Source organism: Centruroides vittatus, unplaced genomic scaffold (genome assembly GCF_030686945.1).
Source record: "Centruroides vittatus isolate TY-2023 unplaced genomic scaffold, ASM3068694v2 contig_351, whole genome shotgun sequence".
Classification (NCBI taxonomy): Eukaryota; Metazoa; Arthropoda; class Arachnida; order Scorpiones; family Buthidae; genus Centruroides; species Centruroides vittatus.
In genome coordinates this window covers 1,470,147-1,492,288 of record NW_027122174.1, presented here as the reverse complement: position 1 = coordinate 1,492,288, position 22,142 = coordinate 1,470,147, and the positions used below count along the sequence as shown (strand labels likewise).

At 33.3% G+C, this 22,142-nt stretch overlaps 1 protein-coding gene across 2 annotated transcripts in view; it reads left to right on the top strand.

Annotated features, from left to right (window-relative positions):
- Positions 1-16,986, top strand: part of LOC136974591 (RNA-binding protein 12) — a 69,517-nt gene extending 52,531 nt beyond the window's left edge. For both annotated transcript variants that reach the window (XM_067269513.1, XM_067269512.1), the window contains one exon: positions 13,379-16,986. In XM_067269513.1, the coding sequence (XP_067125614.1) occupies positions 13,395-16,730 (3,336 nt within the window). In that variant the 5' untranslated portion in view covers positions 13,379-13,394 and the 3' untranslated portion in view covers positions 16,731-16,986. The remainder of the gene's footprint in view (positions 1-13,378) is intronic.
- Positions 16,987-22,142: the final 5,156 nt, after the last annotated feature.

Genomic DNA, 22,142 nt, shown 5'->3' with positions numbered 1-22,142 from the left:
TAATATGGGTATATTTTCTAAAGAAACATTGCAAATATCAAGTACATTTAATACCTGCAAATGTCACAGTATACATTTTACAGGAATTGTTTGTACTTCCACAGTGTACACGACACATTTTGAAAGCATATTATGAATTTCTTTAATGCAAACATTAGTCAAAGAGAAGGTTCTGTTTGTAAAACCATTTGCTTTGGGTATATGAAAATGAAAGTAACAATTTCAGGATTTAATATTCTTCATAATTCAGTATTATTTCATATATAGTTCTGTTAGTTCTGTACACTTTGAGATTTTCATGAAACTTTTTGAGGTTATTTTTATAATTTTAGAATTAAATTTTTATGTTAAGTACCATATTTATTATTTATTTTATACTGTTTGGTTTTAAAGTGAAAATTAAAACAAAAAAACAATCAGTAGTATTTATGCAAAATGTTAAAGTTTGAAAACTTGAGCATGACAGTAGTTTCAATACCTAAAAGAAATTATATTATCTCAAAATTACACATATCCAAAGATGAAAGAAAATGATGTGAAAGCAGGATTTTGTTTGCATTTTGAAATCTGCTAAATTGTTCTCTTAATTTATAACATAAAATAATTGTTTTGGCATCTTGATTTTTTGAAAGAGGGTGGAAAAATGAAAAGCTTCAGTTTAAACTTTACAACAACAAAATTCTGCTTTACTTATATTCAAAATCTATAAAATGTACAGTTTTGAACCATATTTTCAAGGGTACAAACTTTTTAAATCAAATCAAATTATTTACTGTCAATAAATTCTGGATACAAAAAATTTTCTCTTGTTTTTTTGGAGCAAAGTAAGAATACAAATAGAATTTTAAAATTCTGTCATCATCTGACTACTGTATTACAGACAAAATTTCATGATGATGATAATATAACTTGTGTTTAAAAAACAAGAAGAGAAGGATTAAGTCAAAAACAGGCATCTTATTTTTCAAAACAATATATTTTACAGATTGCTTGGTTCATCTGATTTTCTTCCTTTGTAGATGTCTAGATAAGTGTATTTTCTTGAAACTTAATTAAAATTGTGAGCGCTAACTATGCCTTAACATTTTACTTAACAGCTACTTCTGTGCTACAGGTAACAATCTCACTGTCTTCATTTTTTATTACTCTCATTCAGATATCTCATATATCCACTCTCATATATTTCCAATATCTCTACATTTTCTTTTATGTCTACTTTTCTATCTGCATTCAAGATACTTAACATCACAATTTTCAATTCTTTCCTTACATTTGTTTTATGCACTGTATTAGAAGTACTTTATTTTAAATGTAAAATAAAAATCCAGCAATGAGTTGTTTAACTTTCCCAGCAACATAAAAATTTTGGTGGTGCCATCTATTATGATAGTTTAAAACTTTTTTTATTTTTAATAATTATTATAAAATGGCAAAAGATTAATTTTGAGAGTAGGGATGGGTTTTATAAAAAAAAAATTGTAAATGCTAGTAACGAGTAAAATTATCATTAAGTCCGACCAAAACTTAATGATGATTTTACTCATTATTGGAAATAAGACACGACTCCGTTTATCTCCTCCTTGACCTTTAATTGTCAAAATTTAATAGCATCAATTCCCTAATACCCAAACCTCCCTATAAAACTTCAGAAATTTTTGACAAAGCATATGAGTTAAGTGTCAAAGACTGTTTGTACAGATGTTTGTGGGGAGGGCCCCACAAACATCTTTACAAACGGGGAGGAAAACCCTGAATTTCTTTTCATTTCTTGATATTTTGAGGTTTCAGAGTCCAAAAATGTAAAAATCTTGGGGGCCATTTTTTGACTGATTTCTATACTTTACTTCTGTTACTTATAATGGATCCAGGAAAGTAAAAATAGTTTTATACAGTATAATTATATTTTAATACATATTTATTACATAAAACTAAATTGTACCGTTTTATGGCTAAGTCAGTCAAAAACTTGCCATTTCCAAAAGAATATTTTTTAATTAGCATGTTAATTATTGATTTCTGTGAAAACTTTGTATGGATTATTTGTGATTTTTTTTAAGATACAAGATTCAAAATTACTTAGATTCATTTAACTGTATTGGCAGAAAATTTGTATGGCTATGAAAAATTTTATTCTGTTTTAAAATATTTTTAGTATTTGTTGAATAAAATAGATCAGTTTAATAAATAGTTGGATTAAATAATTCAGTAAAACAAAAAGTTTGCCTAAATTTTACACATCAGAATTTCTCAATAAAAGGTGCATACAAGGAATTGTGAAATGTTTGTTTTTAAGTAGTGTGTGTCTTAAATTTGTTTGTTGTAAAACTGAAGAGATGACATCATTTCTTCAGTTATGTACTTTTTAGTTTAGACAAACAGGCTTCTAATTTTTATAACAAATAGTGATTGTTATATCAAGATTTTAGTGTTCACATCTGTTATTCAGAAAGCCCACTGTTAGGAAATAAAATATTTCATGAAAATCAATCTAAATCTCATGGGACACAAGTCCATTATTGAGAGGTTCCTTTTTTCAGAAATGTCCTTTAAGGAAAGTTTTATTCTTTTTACTGCATCTGAGATAGAATAATAAGGATATAAAAATATAGAACTTGGCAGACTCTATAAAAACAAATTTATTTTCATTATTATTAAGTGTTGTATAATTACAATTTGGATTGACTTTTGGAAAAAGTGAGTTCTCCAACGAGTGTTTGCTACCACCACAAAGATATGCACTAGATCGGGCCTGGCCAACCCAAATTGTTTTGCGGGCCACTTTGATCACGCGTAAAATTACGGCGGGCCACAATTTAGGCAAACATGCTTTTAAAAAAGTAAAACAAATACAAAATGAATAAGATTTTATTGTTATATCAAGAATTCATACTCACACTTGTGCATTATAACGACGACACATGCAAATTTTCATTTATTTAATTGTTTTGGTGTACACATAATGGGATACAAAAGTTTTAATAGATATATATCACTTAGCAGGCCACACAATTTAACGTGACGGGCCACATGCGGCCTGCAGGTTGGCCAGGCTTGCACTAGATGCAACTCACATACACTGTCTTCATTGCATTGTTCTGCAACCCACTTACTACAGCATAACTTCACACTTCACAACAGATGATGTGGGATTTTGATGCAAGTGCACCTTCTGGTGTTGAGATCCCAAAGCAACTATCCTCAAAAGTGAAATATAATAAGTGATTTTTATTGGCAACATCAAAATGATATTGAAACTGTCCAATTACAGACATGTTGACTTCATTTCAATGTGTAACTTTCATAACAAATAATTTGGATAATTATTTTAAAAAACTTAAACAAATCTAAAAACTTATACATGTTCATTTTATGTCAGTTGCTTCAGAATGAGTAAACCGATAAAATATAAAAAAAGTTATCATTCAAAGTTTTAGTTTGTTAGCATGAGCAACTCTTGACATTTACCATTGACATTAAACAAAAATTTATTACAAAAGTTTTAATAATTTTAACATTTTAAACTGTTGCATTGAAGATATAAATTGTTTTAAGACAGTTCAGTACGTATAAAATTATAACTTTACCTTATTAACATAATAATTGTTTCTGTAAGTACAGTTTCACATATACTGGACAGGACTGTCATCATATATCTGATTACAAAGTGTATGAGACTTACAGGAGCATTCACATATTTGTCCAGCAGACAGACACCAGATACAGAACTGAAGATAGTGGACAAAATCTTGACTTCGTTCAGCATCAGACATAACACGTGGATTTTTCATAAGATCTGTCCATTAATCATACGGCAGCAGCGAGCATAACAAGCACAACTGAATTCAACTTTTAAACTATGCTAGTTGGATATATGTGGAAGTAAAAGTTTAATGGGATATCTGGATTGGATATCCAATAACTAGATAGGTGTGAAACTAGGCTAATTGTGTTGACAAATTCAAAATTTGAGTTTGTCAATACAATTAGCATACAGTAAAATAATACAGTCTAAAATGAAAATTTTGAATTTGACACAGTGTATTATTTTTTTACTAACAATATCTAGAACAAACTTTTTTGAGCCACCATTTCTTGATTCCATAAAGTTTTACCCAACACCCACTAATCCATTTTCCCTTGTGTAAGAAAGGCTTGGAAATATTATTAAAAAACTTTACTAAGAACATTGCTCTTTGTATCCTCACCATACATTGTTCTCAACATCTGGAAACAAACAATGTTTCATCTTACCCGTTTTAACAGAGGAAAACGAAAGATTGTCAATGACGCTATGGTCACCATTCAGTATTCTGCTTCCAGCTCTCCCCTGCCACTCACTTGCTTCTTTTCGTCCCCCTAGATTTAATCACCACCCACAGGGAGTGGTAATTCCCACTTTTGAAACTACTGACCTAGACAAAGCAGAAAGATGTTCTTAATATAAATTATATATTCATTAGATTGCAATTAGTACTACCAAAAAAATATACTTGTGGTTATATTAGCATAGAATTAATTACTTTTTTTATACATTAATACATTTTTTGAAACAATAACTGTATTTGCATATAATTAACCAAATATTGGTTGTTTTGTCATCATTTCTGGTTTCAAAATATTTTATGAACAATGCCTCGTTTAGCCATTAGCAGACAACACTGTTAATTTGGCTAAGTACTTATGTAAATTCATTAAGATAGAAATATTGTAATGTATAGTTCTTTATGACTGAAAGATCAGTCGATGTAATATAGTTTCATTGAAAGACATCACATCAAATTTCAACACAATTTATTTGAAAAAATTTTACAAATTGAAATTTATTTATCAAAAGTAATTTTTAATGCTTGGCATAATATACTTGTCAAAAATTCTGTGAATTACATAGTAATAATTTACATTAATTTTATAGAAAATTAATTTAACCTTAATGTTGCACTCTTACGTTTTTAACAGTTTTTATTATAATTTCAACAGTTTAGGCATTTAAATATAATATATCTTAACAGCATTACGAAATTTGTGACTTGTGTTTTGATAAAATTTCTATTGAATCAGATAGATAGGTTTTACTTACAATGAAAGTTACTTTCTGTTCCCTATTACAGTCACCTTGAGTGCTGTCTGCAAACAAAACAAAAAACATCTTCACATGTGTTTTGTGGAGATCAATACTAATCACATTGATTTCCCAATCACACTGGTACAGTTCACTGTGTTGAAACATCTTTTGATTACATGCCTTAGGTAAATAAACATTGTTACTACATATTTCGTAGCTGAAGCTATGTAAAAATAAACCAGCAACAAGTTGCTTGACTTTTCCGGCAGCATTTAAAATTTTGGTGGAGCCATATGTTATCATGTTTTATTTTAAAAACTTTTTATATTTTTAACTGTTATAAAATGGCAAAAAGCTTAATTTTGAGGGTAAGGGTAAGATTTATAAAAAAAATTGTAAATGCTAATAACGAGTAAAATCGTCATTAAGTTCGACCCTACTGTAGATACACACGACCCCCTTTATCTCCGCACTCCCTCAACCTTTAACCACCAAAATTTAATAGCATCGATCCCCTTAATAAACAAACTTCCCTGCAAAATTTTAGAAATTTTCAACAAAAAGCACAGGAGTTATTAAGCTTCAAACAGGGTGAGAAAATAATCAGGCCCCTCACAAAATCTGTATATGCATATGTACAGAAATTACCCCAGAATTTTTTTACATTTCTCAAAGTTTCCTGAGCCCAAAAATGTAAAAAACTGGGGGAGATCATTTTTTGCCAGAATGCCATACTTTTCCTGTTATAACAGCTGTGGGAAAGTAAAAAAAGATTTTGCAATGCAAGACTTTATAATATAAATTTAATATTTTAATACTTCAGCAGGCAAACAATATATAGTTTGGTTATGCTTATGGTGATAATTGGAAAGGGATTTCCAAAATTTACTTTAAAAATTGACTCTTTATTTGTAATTTAAGTATTTTACGAGTATGATAACACTGGATCCATTTCTTTTGAGGGATTTTAATTACAGTTTCTTATGCAAATTTACAGTGATTGTCCACTTATATTTAAATGGGATAATGAATACTTACAATTTTAGGATTTCAGTATCTAACTAATAATTTCCATGCAAAAAATCTTACATTTGCTAAAAGTATGGAATACCTGGCAATATAAGATGGAAGAAGTAAACAACACTATGTTGGAATTTGCAGACTTATTTTGTCAAAATAACTTTGCATAAGTAGTAAAAATGGTGTTAATAATATAACCACTGAGGTGGTCTTATTGCTTCATTAGAGCTCACTGATGCACTGTTTGACACGTACTGGATTGTACTCATTTTGTATTTTTCTTAGAGAGATATACTTGTTAAGTAACTATTTTTATGACAGATGGTTATTTCAGTCACCAAGAGAAATCATATAGAATATTCTTTTTGTTCTTAAAATTAATCATTTTTTCATTATTCAATATTTTCCATTTATCAACATTTTCACATCCATTATTAGTATAAACTTGTAATTTAAAAAATTGTCAAAATCACATAAACCCTTTGTATTTATATTAGGAACAGAAATAATTTTACTAAAAATTCAGCAAAGGGTTGCTTAACTTTCCCAGCAACATTTAAAACTGCATGTAGTGTCATCTGTTATGATATTTTATTTAAAAAGCTTTTTATGTAATTAATTACGACAAACTGGCAAAAAGCTTAATTTTGAGGATTTTATAAAAAATTGTAATTGCCAATAAGTAAAATGTTCATTTAAGTCAGATCCCACTCAAGATATGACATGTGACACTCCCCTCTATCTTCCCACACCCTCAGCCTTTAACCATCAAAATTTAATAGCATCAATGTTCCTAACACACAATCCTACCTGCAAACTTTCAGAAATTTTCAACAAAAACCACAGGAGTTATTAAACTTCAAAGTGGGTGAATAAAATCATCCTTCCCCACACATCCATACATGCAGGAAAAAACCACTAATTTGTTTCAAAGTTGGGACCTTGAAACATCGAGTCGAGTCCAAAAATATAAAAATCTTGGGGGGTCATTGTTTTTTTTTTACCAATTGCCTTACTTTCCCTTTATTATATATAACAGAGTTGGGAAAATAAAAATAGTTAAAAGATTTTAACCAAATAACTTGCATTGCACTAAAAATTGTGACACTATGGACTGTATTGATTAATAAATTGTCAGGGAACACAAATTTGTATCAATAAATTTTTTAATTATCATAATTAAATAATGAGCTTTTTCTTGGTTTTCTATCATTAGTGTCTGATAATTATATTATAATGAATTCTCAGATTTATAAAAGTTTGTTTTCTGATTAAATACAGTATTAGATAGAACTAAACAACTTTGTACTAAATCAAAAAAATTCAAAATAGTGATTACTACTGTTAAAATTTAGTAAATTTATCAATGACTTTTAGAAATATATTTACATACAAGCATAGTTTTTATTTACTTGGTATAAATTCATGTAATGTCATAAAATTATCACAATTGCAAATTCCTGGTGACTGGTCATGATTTCTGAGAATTGTCCTCATATTTGAACATTGAATAAATCTTTGATTATAATTCTTATTAACACACTAATTTATTGATCAATAAATTTTAAAAATTAACCAATTTTAGATCCTATTTTCGCTGATTCTGAAATGTATCTCTGGATTGGACTGTAAGTATATGATCAACTTTCTGTAAGATTTCTACCATTAAATGTATATGCAAAAATAGATGTTATGATACTTGTATACAGAGATTACATACTGAATCTGGTTCCCCATTGATTTGCTTTAGTTGTTTTAATGTTTGCATAAAATTGTGCATTTGTGAAATAGTATCTTATTACACATCTCGTTATTCTGAAAGATATTTTTAAATTAACTAATGTATCTATATTTCTCTCGGAAGGAATATTAATCGCGACGTAGGGGATTAATCGCTCGAAATTAATTCCGGTGACTGCAAACAATCTTTTCGGTACTGGAATCCAAGTTTGGTAATCTCTATCAAACAGATTGTCTACTGGAAATTCATTGCTGAGATATTAACACAAAGCATTACGATTCATTTCTTCTGCTATCTGGTCAAGAAAGGCAATAGTTTTTCCAGATTCATGCTTTAGATGATCATGGAGAATGATGCAATAACATCAATATTCAGGTTAATTCCATTTCAATGATGATAACATTCTATGCAGCACTATATTAATGTTTTTTTTCCTGTTATGTTTAAGAATTACTATATAACAAGTTATTGATTGAATTCTTCAGTAAAAATTTACTGTTTTTAAATCTGTAATCTAATTTTTTTAGTTGAAGAATGAAATGTCAAAAAATAAATTTTAATGCTAAAAACTTTACAAGTATCCTTTGGTAAAATCTTATAATTTAAATTACAATAAGGAACTTATCAAATTGTTGACAGTTGAAGTTGGCATATAATTTATGATCAGACATTCTTAAACAGGGTTATGGTTTGTGAAAGCTTTTCAGTAATGATCCTTTTTTTGTTAAAATAATTCTAATACTAAATTGTATAAACAGCATTTATTTGCCACTGACTTTTTGCCTTTAGACCAGTGATTCTCTCAAATTTATTCAAACTATAGACCACTTAAACTGATTCATAGATAAACTATGAACTACCTATGTCCCATCCAATTCCTTGTAAATATCACTTTAGATGTGTGTCATATTTTTGTTATCCAATAACCTGATATAAAAGATATGCGATGCTTGAAAATATTCTTTCTTCTAGCTCGGGGCAGGGAACTTTTTAGCCATTACCCCAAAATATATTTCTGTAAGTCAACATTACCCCCCTCATTTTGAAAAGGAGAAAATCGATACAAATTTAAATTAAACACTATTTATTGAATCATTTTACACTGAAAATGAATCACAAAAATAATAAATAATAGACAAACCAAATAAAATTATCATTTTGGAACACAATAATTTCATTGAAAACTTTTACTCTTTAGGTTTTAGAGATACTCCTTATTACCCCCCAATAATTTCATTTTACCCCAGTTCCCCGACCGCCATTCTAGCTAAATGGCATAGAATTGCAATTTGGAACAATGACTGGGTCAGTCTGTGGACCACCTGGAACATGCTTGCAGATCGCACTTTGAGAACCCCTGCTTTAGACCATCATGTCTGTAATAGCGAAGCATTTAGTTTGAGAACAAATCAGTTTACTTTTGTTTCAGTCTTATATGAAAATATTTTTAATTCCTTGTGCTCTTTAATTGCACTTTGAAGAAAAATTTTTAACAAGTTGCAAGTTAGATTTCTATAAAATGTTTCAGTAGTACATAATACAACATTAATATGTAGCAGAGGAGATGGGAATTTGTGGCACTCTGTAACAATATGCATATACTGTAACAGTGAATACTGTTAAAACATGAACAAAGTCTTTATAATATTTCAATATTAATATTGTAGCATAGCTTATTGATGACAATTGTTTTTAATTATTTGTCTATTAGGAGAGTTTGAAATTACTTTTTCATTTTGCACCTAGTGGCATGTACACTCCGTGCCTATAGTTTGCAGTATACACTTGTCAAAAACATTTGCCAGTCACATTTAAACTATCGTAATGGATTATTGTTAATATACAACACTCGAATAGTGGACACAATACTGTTTTTTGGCTCTGTGGAAATAATTATACTTCACACGGTATACTTGACGTACGTTGTCGCGAAGCATTCCAATATACAATTAAAATTTATTACTTGTACTTTTTTACTTCACTTAACAGCATATATAACTAGCTTTAGATTAAGTACTTATGCATTTACAAATCTACTAGAGTGTGCATTTCTGAAATTATTGCAGTCATGTAGGGAAGAAGCTTAGAGGTATGATTTCAAGATTTGCCGATTTTAGATTTTCCGACGTAATGTTATGATTTTACTATATTTTTGATATTTTCTCATCCGATCAATTTCTATGAATATCGTTGCTTTGATTACGTATACACGAATCGTATTTTACAAATTCGTAACTGTTTAAATGCGATATTGCCATAGAAGTCTGAACAAATAATAATTTCAAAATCCTTAATAAAATACAAATTTTAATTGTAACTTAATAAGTGTTAATAATAAGTAAATATGTTATTTTACAGATATTAACATTTTTAACACGGTTGATTTCATTAATCTGGATTTTGTTTTATTTGATTAACTTTTGCAAAAACAATATACATTCTTTAATCCTTGGAAAATGATGTTATATTAATAAATACTCTCTAGAATAAAGTATTAAAATAAGACAATATAACAAACTACAGGTTGACTGCTGATTTTCTGGCATTTGGCTTCAAAATTTTGCCAGATTAATGATTCTGTCAGACCAATCAACATCATATAATGGTAACTCAAAAGTACACTCCCATACCTCATATGTACTTTTGAGTTATCTCTAAGGTATAATGAATACCCAATATCTCTAAAGCAGTGATTCCTTGTAAAGTGTACCTTGATGAAAAAAAGGTTGAGAATCACTGCTCTAAAGCATTACAGACTTTGAAACATTTAATTTAAATATATATTAATTATGAACTAGCTTTTGTTTGATACCAGTGACCTTTTTTTTCTTAGTGTACAGAATATATCAACATCTGCAATATAGACAATCCAAGTGAACATGCACAAAGCTATCTGTGGCTGTTCAGTAAATCAGTTGGAATTTTAATTGCTTTCTTATAATTTTGTCTGGATTAAAAGTTGCCAGAAATTCAGTAGTAAACATATTTATTTATTTAATATCTCATTTATCTCATCTGGTTATATATGCACTTCTGCTTATTTTTAGTTTTGACATACTTTCAGACAAAATAATCTCATTTGCATTTTAAATATTCCATTCAGATATATAGAGTGGTAGTTTCACTTTAACTAATCTAGATGATCTCACCCAATTTGGAACTGGACATTAGTACAGATAAACCAGATTAAATTAATAATTGTCAAAAGAGAGCATTGCAATTGTGATTTTAAAAAGTAATAATAATTCAAGATACAATAAAAGTTTTAATAAATAGATAATTTAATTGACACTGAATATGTTTTTTTTTTTTGTGTAAAATAATAATTTTCTTTTTGTGGCATTATCGTGGAATTTTCTGTTGAAAGTAATATTAGATAGATTTGAAAACATTATCTTATTCCAAGTGCATCAAAAGAAAGTATTAAATTTCTTCAAATATTTTTAAAATTGTTTATTGATGACTGATTTTAAAGCTGCTTTCAAATGAAATCCTCTGCTCAAACATAAGGATGGATATTTCCTTCACTAGAATTGTATAGCTAATATTTGAATATTTATTTTTTAAGTATTATTTAATTACTTCTGTCTACATTGTGGATATTTAATAACTTGCACGTATAAACCTTCATAAAGAAAAGTGTGATCTTATAAAGTTGACTGAATATCTACTCTTTCTTGTATTTTGGTCATCTTGTAAATTGACTTTAGTGCAATATAATCAAATTTTTTCAATACGCACATTTAGGTGAATTCACTCTTGATAATACCTTATTTTATTACACAAAATGGGTGATTAGTTTTTAGTTTCTAATTTGAATTAATATCTAAAAGAATCTTGATTATGCCATTGATGCTGCATTTTTGAACAATTGCATGTTTCGAATTTTGTTCTAAACGTAAATACAGTTTATCCATTTAGTAAAGCCCTTAAAAAATTTTGTGAGGAGTCTGTTTTCCATTTTATCTCAAGACTGAATTAACCAAAAATTTTGAAACATTTTTTAATAAAATCTCGTAACACGTGGCGCCACATACAATTTTTAACTTGTGATAACGTGTTAACCCGTTCGAATAACGGGGAAGTCGAACAAGAGCCCTTGCCAGCTTTTATATATACATACTATATATATATTACAAGTTTGACTCTTTTTTGTGCGCACTATTGCATCTTTGTGACGACCAATAAATCTTACTGATACAGTTGAAGCCATCTTCCACAATGCACAATGTTTGCCCTTTTTTCGTGTTTAAGATATTCGTGTTCTCACAGTAGAAAAATGCAGTAGCTCAAAAGCCAATTAATTGTGTTGTTCGGAAGAAAGCAGTTTGAGTATGTTAAAGCATGTAATTTGTGTAAGATTTTATTTTGAATAAGTCTTTATAATGGTTAACTGACTTTTGCGCTACACTATATTCAAAATTTCGTTACGTTTCTAAATTCCAGATGTTCTTCAAATTACTGATATGATAATAATGTTAAAAGAATAGCATTCTACGACATTATTAATTACATTTTACTGACAATTTAAAAAAAAAATATAAATACCGTTTCATAAGCTATTAGTTTAGGAATATTGTTTATTGTTGGCATCTTTTAAATTCGAATGTCTTCATCCGGATTACTTTTCCGGATAACCGTTCGACAGATGATTTCTTATTGTAAATCTGAAAAGTTATTCGTTGGAATTCTGTCATATTTCTAATTGATTCAAAAACTTGATTTAAATTCTTCGTAAATACGCTTAAAATTAATTAGCAGAATCATTTTTTATGAAAATTTATCTAAGGAATGCTCACAAATTCTCTATTGCTAGTTAAAAGTTATTTGTTTTATATTTTAAGTCTGAATGTTGTAAGGGGAATACAACATTTTCGCTTCACAATGCTCAAAGATTTAGAAGAGACACTATATACTTGAAGATCTCTGCACACGATATTGTTCCCTATCAAATAATTGATAGAAGACGATATCGTGTGCAGAGATCTTGCGACCACTCTTGAAATTTAAAATCTTATTTACATAAGGGAGAACATCTGTAAGGACGATGAATGTAAACTGTAAACAATTTCCCTTTTTTAACAAAATTAACATTGTTACGCAGATTTATAAAGTTTTATTTTGAATTTTCATAAAATAACCCATTTTTAAAATTGAATCTAAAATGGGAAACAAAGAACGACTTTAGAATCTCTGATACTTGGTTTTCAGAAATGAATGGTCGTCAAACTTTCTGCTCGTCACATGATACAAATAGTAAAGTCAACGAATTACTTAACTATTATTTGCACCATGTGACTAGAGAAAATTAAATGCTGAAAACTTCTATTTAATCGTCATTTTGTTCTGCATGGTTAAAAATTACACACAAATGGAATGTTGCACGGAATGATTTATAAAAAGATTAAATTTATTCAAAATTCTCATTTTACATCGTTTAATATAATACAGTTCTCGTGAATAGGAACTATTTTTTCGTTAATGACTCAGGTTTATAGATATGTTTAACTTTTAGATAGAAATTTACGTTTTATTTTGTTTTCTTTTTTAAATAGATAATACACGGCGATAATGTCCATCATAATCAGACTTCAAAATTTGCCATGGTCGGCAAATTCTGTAGACATCAGAAGATATTTCCAAGGATTATCCATCCCAGAAGGCGGTGTCCATATTGTGGGAGGAGAGAAAGGAGATGCTTTTATCGCTTTCAGTACCGACGAAGACGCCAGACAAGCCATGGAGAAAGATGGTGGCAAAATAAAAGAGATTCGCATCAAATTGTTCCTAAGTAGTCGAACGGAAATGCAGAGAGTAATCGAGCAGGCTAGGAGCCAAAATCTCGCTCTTCAAGCTGCAGTGCCTGCTCAGCCTGCCATTCCTGTTCAAAAGCCAGTTGTTAAGGAAACGGAACGTCGTCGACCCACAGACAGATCCAGAAGTCCAGAGAGAAGAAGAGATAGGGATAAAAGTCCAATAGATAGAGATAGAAGCAGCAGAAGATCTTCCAGAAGGGAGAGAAGTCGCAGCAGAAGCCCAAGAAGAGCACGGGATCGAGAAAGAGAACGCCACAACGATCGTTCCAAACGAGACGAAAGACGACGATCTGAAGAAATTTCAAAATCAGCTAGAGACGAAGATGTTCGAAGCTTGCCCACTGCAGAACAGTTGGGAATATCACGAGATCGAGATATTGATAAAAGGCAAATACTTCCAAATGGAGACGTCGGTACACCATTACCAGATATGCGAGCCATTTCGGCATATCTACCCAGCGAAGGATCCGGTATTCCCAGTGTTGCTACATTTACGACCACTTCGTATCCGGCAAACTACTCTATAAGTTCGAATTATCCTTCGAGTCACATGGATCGTGCTCGATTGGAAAGAGTACCACCTGCATCGAAAGAATTCGATTCTTTAAAACAGTCTGATACTCATTGGAATACAAGTTTCCCTCATGCAGCAGAAACCAAGAAGGATGCATGGGAAGAAAACAGAAGAGGCCTTCTGGGACCTCCTCCTGGTGCTTACGAACACGAGAAACCCTTTATTGCGGATAAGAGAAATTACCCCAGCGAACCACCCATAAGCAGAGGAAGATACTCGGGAGCGGACATAGCGGATAGCAAATTTCCTCCTTACTCTGGTCAGTCTCATATTGAAGAAAGAGGAAGGCAAGAAAATATAGATTCTCTTCTTCCTAGACCATCTTTGTCTTCTCATCGCGAAGATTTCGACGGTTACAGAGAGCAAAGAGGAAGATTAGAAGAGCCTGCTTCGAGTAGATACGATGACGCAAGAGTACCACCAGATGAAAGATCTCTTTCCGGTGTTAATCGTGACCATCCCCATCATTCGTCACAGTTAATGGATTCTGGTTTCGATCCTTATGCACGCTCTCTCGGTTCCTGCGTGGAGATTAGAGGCATGCCATATAATGTGAATTACAAAGATGTGCGTGAGTTTTTTCGCGGACTGTATTTACCATCGGATGGATTGAAGCTCATTAATGACGAGAGCGGGCACAGAACGGGGGTAGGTTTCGTTCGATTCGCTAACGAGCACGATGCGTCCGAAGCTCTGAAGAGATCTGGACAATACATGGGCAATTCTTTTATCGAAGTGATGAAGTGTCCAGATGATATCTTCGAAAATGCCGTCGATTCTTATATTCCAGCTTCTACGCGTAAACCCGGTTCATCCAATGCTCTCATCAATAGATTGCCACCTAAAGAGGAAGATTTGTGCATCCTACTAAAAGGACTTCCTTATCAGTGTAAGGAAGAAGCCATTATCAACTTCTTCGATGGCCTAAGTATTCTGGATGTGTTCATAGAATATGATCGTAGTGGAAGAGCTATTGGTACAGGATTCGTAGAATTTGGTTCGTACGAAGATTTTCAGGCTGCTATGAATATGAACAGGCGTACAATTGGTCACAGATATATCGAGTTATCAGTTGCAAGTAAGGAGATGATGAACGAAGCCCGAAAAAATGCTGGCAACAACATGAGGTTGTCCTTATCATCTGGAGATTCGTCCGCTAAAGAACTTTTGCCCTTGAATTCCCCCTCTAATGATGGCTCTTCCCCTAGTTGTGTATTGATGCAAGGTTTACCGTATGATGTCACCGATAGAGATATCGCTGATTTCTTTGCGGAAGTGGGTGTCGTTCCTCGAGCCATTCACATTATGTTGGGACCTAATGGAATGCCATATGGCGATGCCTTCGCCGAATTCAGTTCAGTTCAAGAATTTGAGAGGGCCATCAAGAAAAACGGACAGTTTATGGGCCCGGTTATGGTGACCGTAAAATCTATTCCTTACCCCGATATGATCGAAATCCTCGGTGGTCCGAGAGAGGGACCACTTTTGGACAGACCCGCTTCGGAAACTAGGGAGAGATCGGAAATCGACATGGTCTCGAGAAGAATGGGACCTCCGATCCAGGAAAGAAGAATGGGTCCTCCAGACAGACGAATGGATCATTTGTTGCCCGAAAGACGGATGGAGCATCCTCCACCGGGAGAAAGAAGAATGGGACCGTCTCAAGGAGACAGAAGAATGGGAAGAGCTCCTCATCCCTCCTCTCAGTCACAAGACAGAAGGGGAGGACAATCCGATAGAAGAATGGAACATTCCGAAAGAAAAGGGGGTTCCGATAGACGAATGGAAAGGAGAGGTCCTCCTTCGAACAGGAGATCGGACTCCGCTCATTCAGAAAAAAATGAAAAATCCGATTCCTCCGAAAATAAAAATTCAGAAAATGCGGCAAGCGAATCAAAATCGGAAGACACCAAACGCAACTCGGACAAATCGGATCACAAAGATTCCAACCCTCCATCAGAAAAACGTCGCCATTTGATGGATCCTCCTTCGTGGGGACCGGGAGAACGAGAAAGAGTACGAATTCCGGGTAGACCACTTTTAGATCCGGACGAACGTTCTTTCATACCACCCCCGGGACCCGAAGTCAGACCTTTGTTGAGAGGACTCATACCGGGCCACAGGCCCAGAATGCACATGGACGGACCCGATCACCGAGGTCCCATGCCTAGATTACCACCACCACGCGGTCCACCCATGCCCAGGGGTCCACCACACATGGGAGAACGCATGAGGCCGCCGTTCGGCATCGTTCACGGGCCGGAAGGTTTCGGCAAACCGGGTTGCGTGGTGGCCATCACCAACATGGCCTATCAGGCGGGTGTAGAAGACATTTTAAGTTTCTTCAAGGAATTCTCTTTAGGCAAAGAGGACGTCATTCGACGTTTTAACGAAAGGGGCCAACCCACGGGAGAAGCCAGAATATCGTTTCACACGCCACAAGATGCACAGAAAGCGGTGCAAGAACTGAATAGGCAACCTTTGGCGGGAAGACCTGTCAATCTCTACTTGGTGTGAATTTTTGTTTAAAGGACGTTTGCCGCGAAAGAACACGCAAGCGGACAAAAAACATCATTACCATTGTCACAAGAAGTTATCATTTTATCTGCATTTTTCACAATTTAGAAGTCATCATCCGTTCATACCAAAGTGTTTGCATTTTACCCCATGAGTACTGTTGTATGTGATGTTCAATTGATCGATTTATTTGTTTACACAGCTGTGTAATTGAAACCAAAAAAGATAAAACATGAAATAAAACTTTTTCTGTACAGTTTTCCTCTCCTCTTTTCACCCTGCGTGCATGTTATCATCGCGTAATTTATATTACAGTTCACGTGTAATTTCTGAAGAGCGTGATGCGTGTGGCGAAGAATTTCGCTACTTGAGAATACGAGATAAATTCTTATAAAACTGTCACCGAGTAGTAAACTTCGATTTAACGAATTAATAAGAAAGTGTGTTCGTTACTTGTTAAAGTCTTACGTATTATGCTACGTTAAAGTTTGTTACGTTATTCAAAGAAAAGTTCTTTGGTAGGAAACAACTATAATAAACCCTCGATTTAACGTTCTAACCGAGGGAAAGGGATGTCTTCTATTTCCGAAGTCCGTTAAATAGAATGTGTTTTAAAAACGTATAATAATAACGAAGTTAAAACGTGGGAGGTGTGTCAAAATGTATGATGTGTAGGTGTGAATAAAATAATGTAATATTCTCGTACACCAGTCAATGAGTATAAATTACTCATTGAGGATAAAGTGCGTCGATCTCCAACAGTTAGAGCTATCGCGTTTCTTTAGGCAGCTCTACACACAGCGTTTCTAAACGAATTCCTATCCGTTTCTAGACATTTGCAAGGGGTAGCTGCAGCAAAGATAAATCAGCTTTTACGACGAATAAAACAAAATGATAGCTGCTCGTGACGCCATTTTCGCTACATAAACGCGGCCAGCCGTTGCAGTTCGGTGACCACCGGAAGATTTAAACTTCAAGATGGCAGCCACCGTAGAAGAGACCGAAGTCCTTCGTTTTATATATGAAGATGTTAAATTCATTTTAGGTGTGAATAAAGAGATTGCAGTTCTTAATTTACTTATTTCAACTGTACACCGGTTCAGTCTAAAGCAGTGATCCCCAAACTTTTTCGATTCACCGCCCCTTTGTTCCATAGTTATACCCAACGCCCCCTAACCCATTTTCTCTTGTGTGAGAAAGGATTGGAAATAACTTTTCTATGAATCTCACACTTTGTGCCCTTACCGTACATTGTTCTCCACACCTGGAAACTATTAAACGCCATGTTTCCTCTTACCAGTTTAACAGAGGAAAGGAAACGGCTGTCAGTGATCCCAACTTTTGCCTTTGGTCACCGTTCAGAACCCTGCCTCCAGTTACTCACCGCCCACAAGGGGGCGCCACTTTGAGAAACGCTGATCCAAGGTCTGTATAAAAAGGTCGGGACACGCGTGACCTACTTCTCGAGCCGCCATTTTGGGGTATTTTGAGTCGCACGTTTTAAGCAAACTTGTACGAGCAGTCAGTTTTATACGACATTAATTAAACTAAAATTGCATAAATCCAGCGATTTTCAGTCAAAATTATAATAATAATTTCGGACGATTACGCATCCCCAATTTTATGTAACTTTTCGATCAAATAGTTTAAAAGAAACAATCATCCGCATCACTGGCTGTGGCGAATGAAACTAATTAAATAGGCGCTAAAACCGACGCAATTACGTATATAAGCGCTTGGTAAAGTAATGCAATAACGTAAGTTATCCAAAATTTTATTTTAAAGCATTTACCGATACAATATTAATGCATTAAAAAATAAATACCGGACTAACGTTTAATTAACGAACATTTTTGGCTTTACAAAGGCTTAAACGTCATATTTTCCTAATTACATAAAATTTAATCAAAAAGGATAATATTAAGCACAATTTGACGATATTTTTAACAGAGCTTATCCGAGACATAGCTTCTTTCTCTGTAAACACACAAGATACAAATATAATAAAATACCATTTTCGGAAGTCAACAGAAGTACGCATAAATGAGTTTTTGCTTCCATACAGTTTTTTTACATTCCAAGTACTGTTCGTATCTCTAGCAAAAATATGTAATCTCACTGACAGAAAAGTTGAGATGAACAGTTCTAACCGAGATTCTTCGAAATGAAGCTGAACAACAAATAATTTAATGCCAGCTCACGTATATACTCAAACCTGTTTTTGTGCGGTGTACGAAAATTTCAATCAAATCGGAACATAATTGACTCCTGTAAAATTTTTTAAAACTATCGGATGTTTTCTACGACATCGGCAGGTTTTTTTCATTTTTTGTTCGGTAAAATTTTTTTCTCGTACGTTTTTTTCGGTCCCCTCTCATTTTAATAGCGTAAAAATGATAAATATTACGTTATATTTGAACAGATGCGGTAAGTTAGCTCCCCTCCGGCTTTAGAGTGCGGGTGTGAAATTTCAAGCCTCGTTAAACGAAATAACACTTTCCGCAGCTATATTTATCAAATAAAATCATTTTTTAACGATTTTTTAACTTTTTAATTTTAGATCGGTATTTAAGTGGAAATAATTAATTAATATAAAAAATAAAATTCTTAGAGGATTTTTTCCCCATTAGGGATTGCAGAAAAAGGCCCGAGGAGTTAAAAAAGCAATTCCTAGTTATTTCGTATGGTTTTGAGTTATTTTCTACGCCAGACTTTTTTATGCGGTCCCTATCCACCGCATAAAAAAATACTTTTTAATTGTGTTGCGAAAACTATTTTTTATAGCTACTCGAGAAGTTTTGTGCGATTTTTTTTAATGCATTTTCTTTTATGCGGTCCCTATCCACCGCACAAAAGCAGGTTTGAGTGTACATCTCAAAAGACAGTACCTATAGAAAAATACATAATATACACTACTCTCGCATAGTTTAGAATGTTCGGTTGGCTGCCACTTATGCCGTCTGCGGTTCTGCACCCATTTCGCTTTCCTCCGCTTATCTGCGGGAAATCTAAACGATCGAAGGTCGGTAGACTTACTTTTACAATTAGGTGCCACAGAATAACCCATTGTTTAACGTTCTGAGTACGTATATACGTAATAATAGTCGACTCGCGCAGGGACCGCGTATGGTGATCTCTATCGGTATGCCCCAACACGGCCGCTGCCGCATAGAATCACGGGAGCGTGTCCTGACTTTCTTATACAGACCTTGCGCTGGTCTAAAGTGTCAAAAGAAACATCGGTATAGCGTGGTATAACTTCTTTCACGAAACACACTTTGTGCCTTTGTTTCTTCCCTCTTCTATTACTTGTAGAATTAATTAATATATCTTTTTCCATACTTATTGTAAGACCTTTTTTTACAGTTAAATGATCTGTAGATAAGTTCCCTAGTGAATAAACACGCCCTGCATTGGAAATACGTGATAACAAGTCGTTTCTTTTCTCTCCGAAATGACGTCATTGTTTTGCTGGTCATTCTCCAACGGTGTTGCTCGCACCCTGTAGTTTAGAAATGTTCTCATTGTTCCAAGCTTTCGGCATCGAAAAACGGACAAAAATGTTTTCCTGTAGGACACGTTTTTTGTTCCTTATATCGAAGTCCGTTAAATCCAGGATTTACCCTGTATTGTGTTTATACATCGATTACAAACGACATAAAGTAAATACACACGTTACCTATTGTCATCGAAAGTTTTACAAATTTTGGGAAATCGTTTATGAAAACTTAACGTGTAATTTTTGGTATTAAAATTATCATCTGCAATCTCTAACATTGTTTTTAACACCGCTCTCAAACGAACTGATTCACGAGTTCAGGTGCAACCTATCAGGTGTATGAGAAACCCATTGTTTCATTCTTAAGATCATGTGGGAATTAAAGGTGCGGCGCCACTTCACTAACCATAGTGAAGTGTTTCACTTCACTATGGTAAACACCAGAAACCTCAGGTAATAAACTATTTTGTAAGGTATATTTGTTCCTTTCTTCATCTTTTCTTTTAGAGATTTTGTGGTAGATTACGCTGTGGGTGATGAGGACACGACGTATTCGGGTCAACTCTTCCATGAAATTTTAAGATGACTAATCCCATTCGGCCGTCTCTATTAAATGGAGTGGAAAATGGTTAGTCAGAAGTTAAGTTTCTTGTATTATGCGCTGTACCTGTTGTAACGTACAAAATTGCGGAAAGTGGGTGATGTGTCCCATACAGCATAATTTAATATATTATGGACAGATTTGCAAAGGAGAAATTCGCAGTTATCTTACACAATCGGATTAAAAAAAATTACTATTTAGCCAGGAATGAAAGATCGGATTAATATTAAAATATTCTCATAATATGGTTAACAATACGTTGGGAAGCGCAGAATGTAAGGCCTAGGAAATATCAAGATAGACAACGTATGTAACTTTTATTCTCAAAATTTTTCAAAAATTTCATGTATTGTTTTGAGTATATTAGTGTTTGTCGAATAATTGCGTATAAGTGCTCCCCTATTTACGAACAGGTTAGGTTCCGGGGGTGTTGTCAAAAGTCAAAAGCCAACCTAGAAAGTACATCTGTACACAATCTGTACCACTTAGTGTTATACTTCAATAGAATACGTTACGCTCTCGTGCTGGCTACTGCTTAGTTAGCGGGAGTTTCAAACGCGGTTTTTTCACCTAACGAACTGTTTTATAATATCAAATTTAGTTTCTACAGTAACAGAGCCACACTTCTTGCATTTATCTCCGCTGCTAGATTTACTGATGCATTTTTGATTTACTAATCGTAACAGTTCATAAACATTGCGAACAGTAGCGAAAAACGGCGTTACTCCAACGTTGCGGACTTCGATGCCACTCCACGAGCGACAAGAGAATTTCACAATCCGCGCGAAATTTAAATTTTAGACGCCGGGTCAAACTATTCGTAAGTAGAGGAACTCCTGTATACGTATTTTTCGATACACGCAATCTCAAAAATTTTACTTTCCCGGCTGTTATGTAAGTTAAACATAACAAAGGAAAGTATTAAAATCGTGTCAAATTTGACTGTCCGCGTTTTGAGACCCTCCGAACCCAAAAACAGCAAAGATATGGCAAAAAAAATTCCGTGTGTGTTGGCATCCATTTAATATCTCGGGATGGGGTGAAAATTAAGAAAAAAATTTGGCACAGTTTGTGTATAACGGGCATAGATGCTATTAAATTTTGGAGACGAAAGGTCGAGGGAATGAAGAGATAGATGGAGGTCATGCGCCATGTCTCGAATGGGATCTGACTTAATGGAGATTTTGCTTATTAGCATTTACAGTTTTTTATAACACTCGTCTCTGCCCTCAAAATTATGCTTTTTGTCTTTTTATAATAATTAATAATATAAAAGTTATACTTTAAATAAAATCTCCGGGAAGATTGCGCA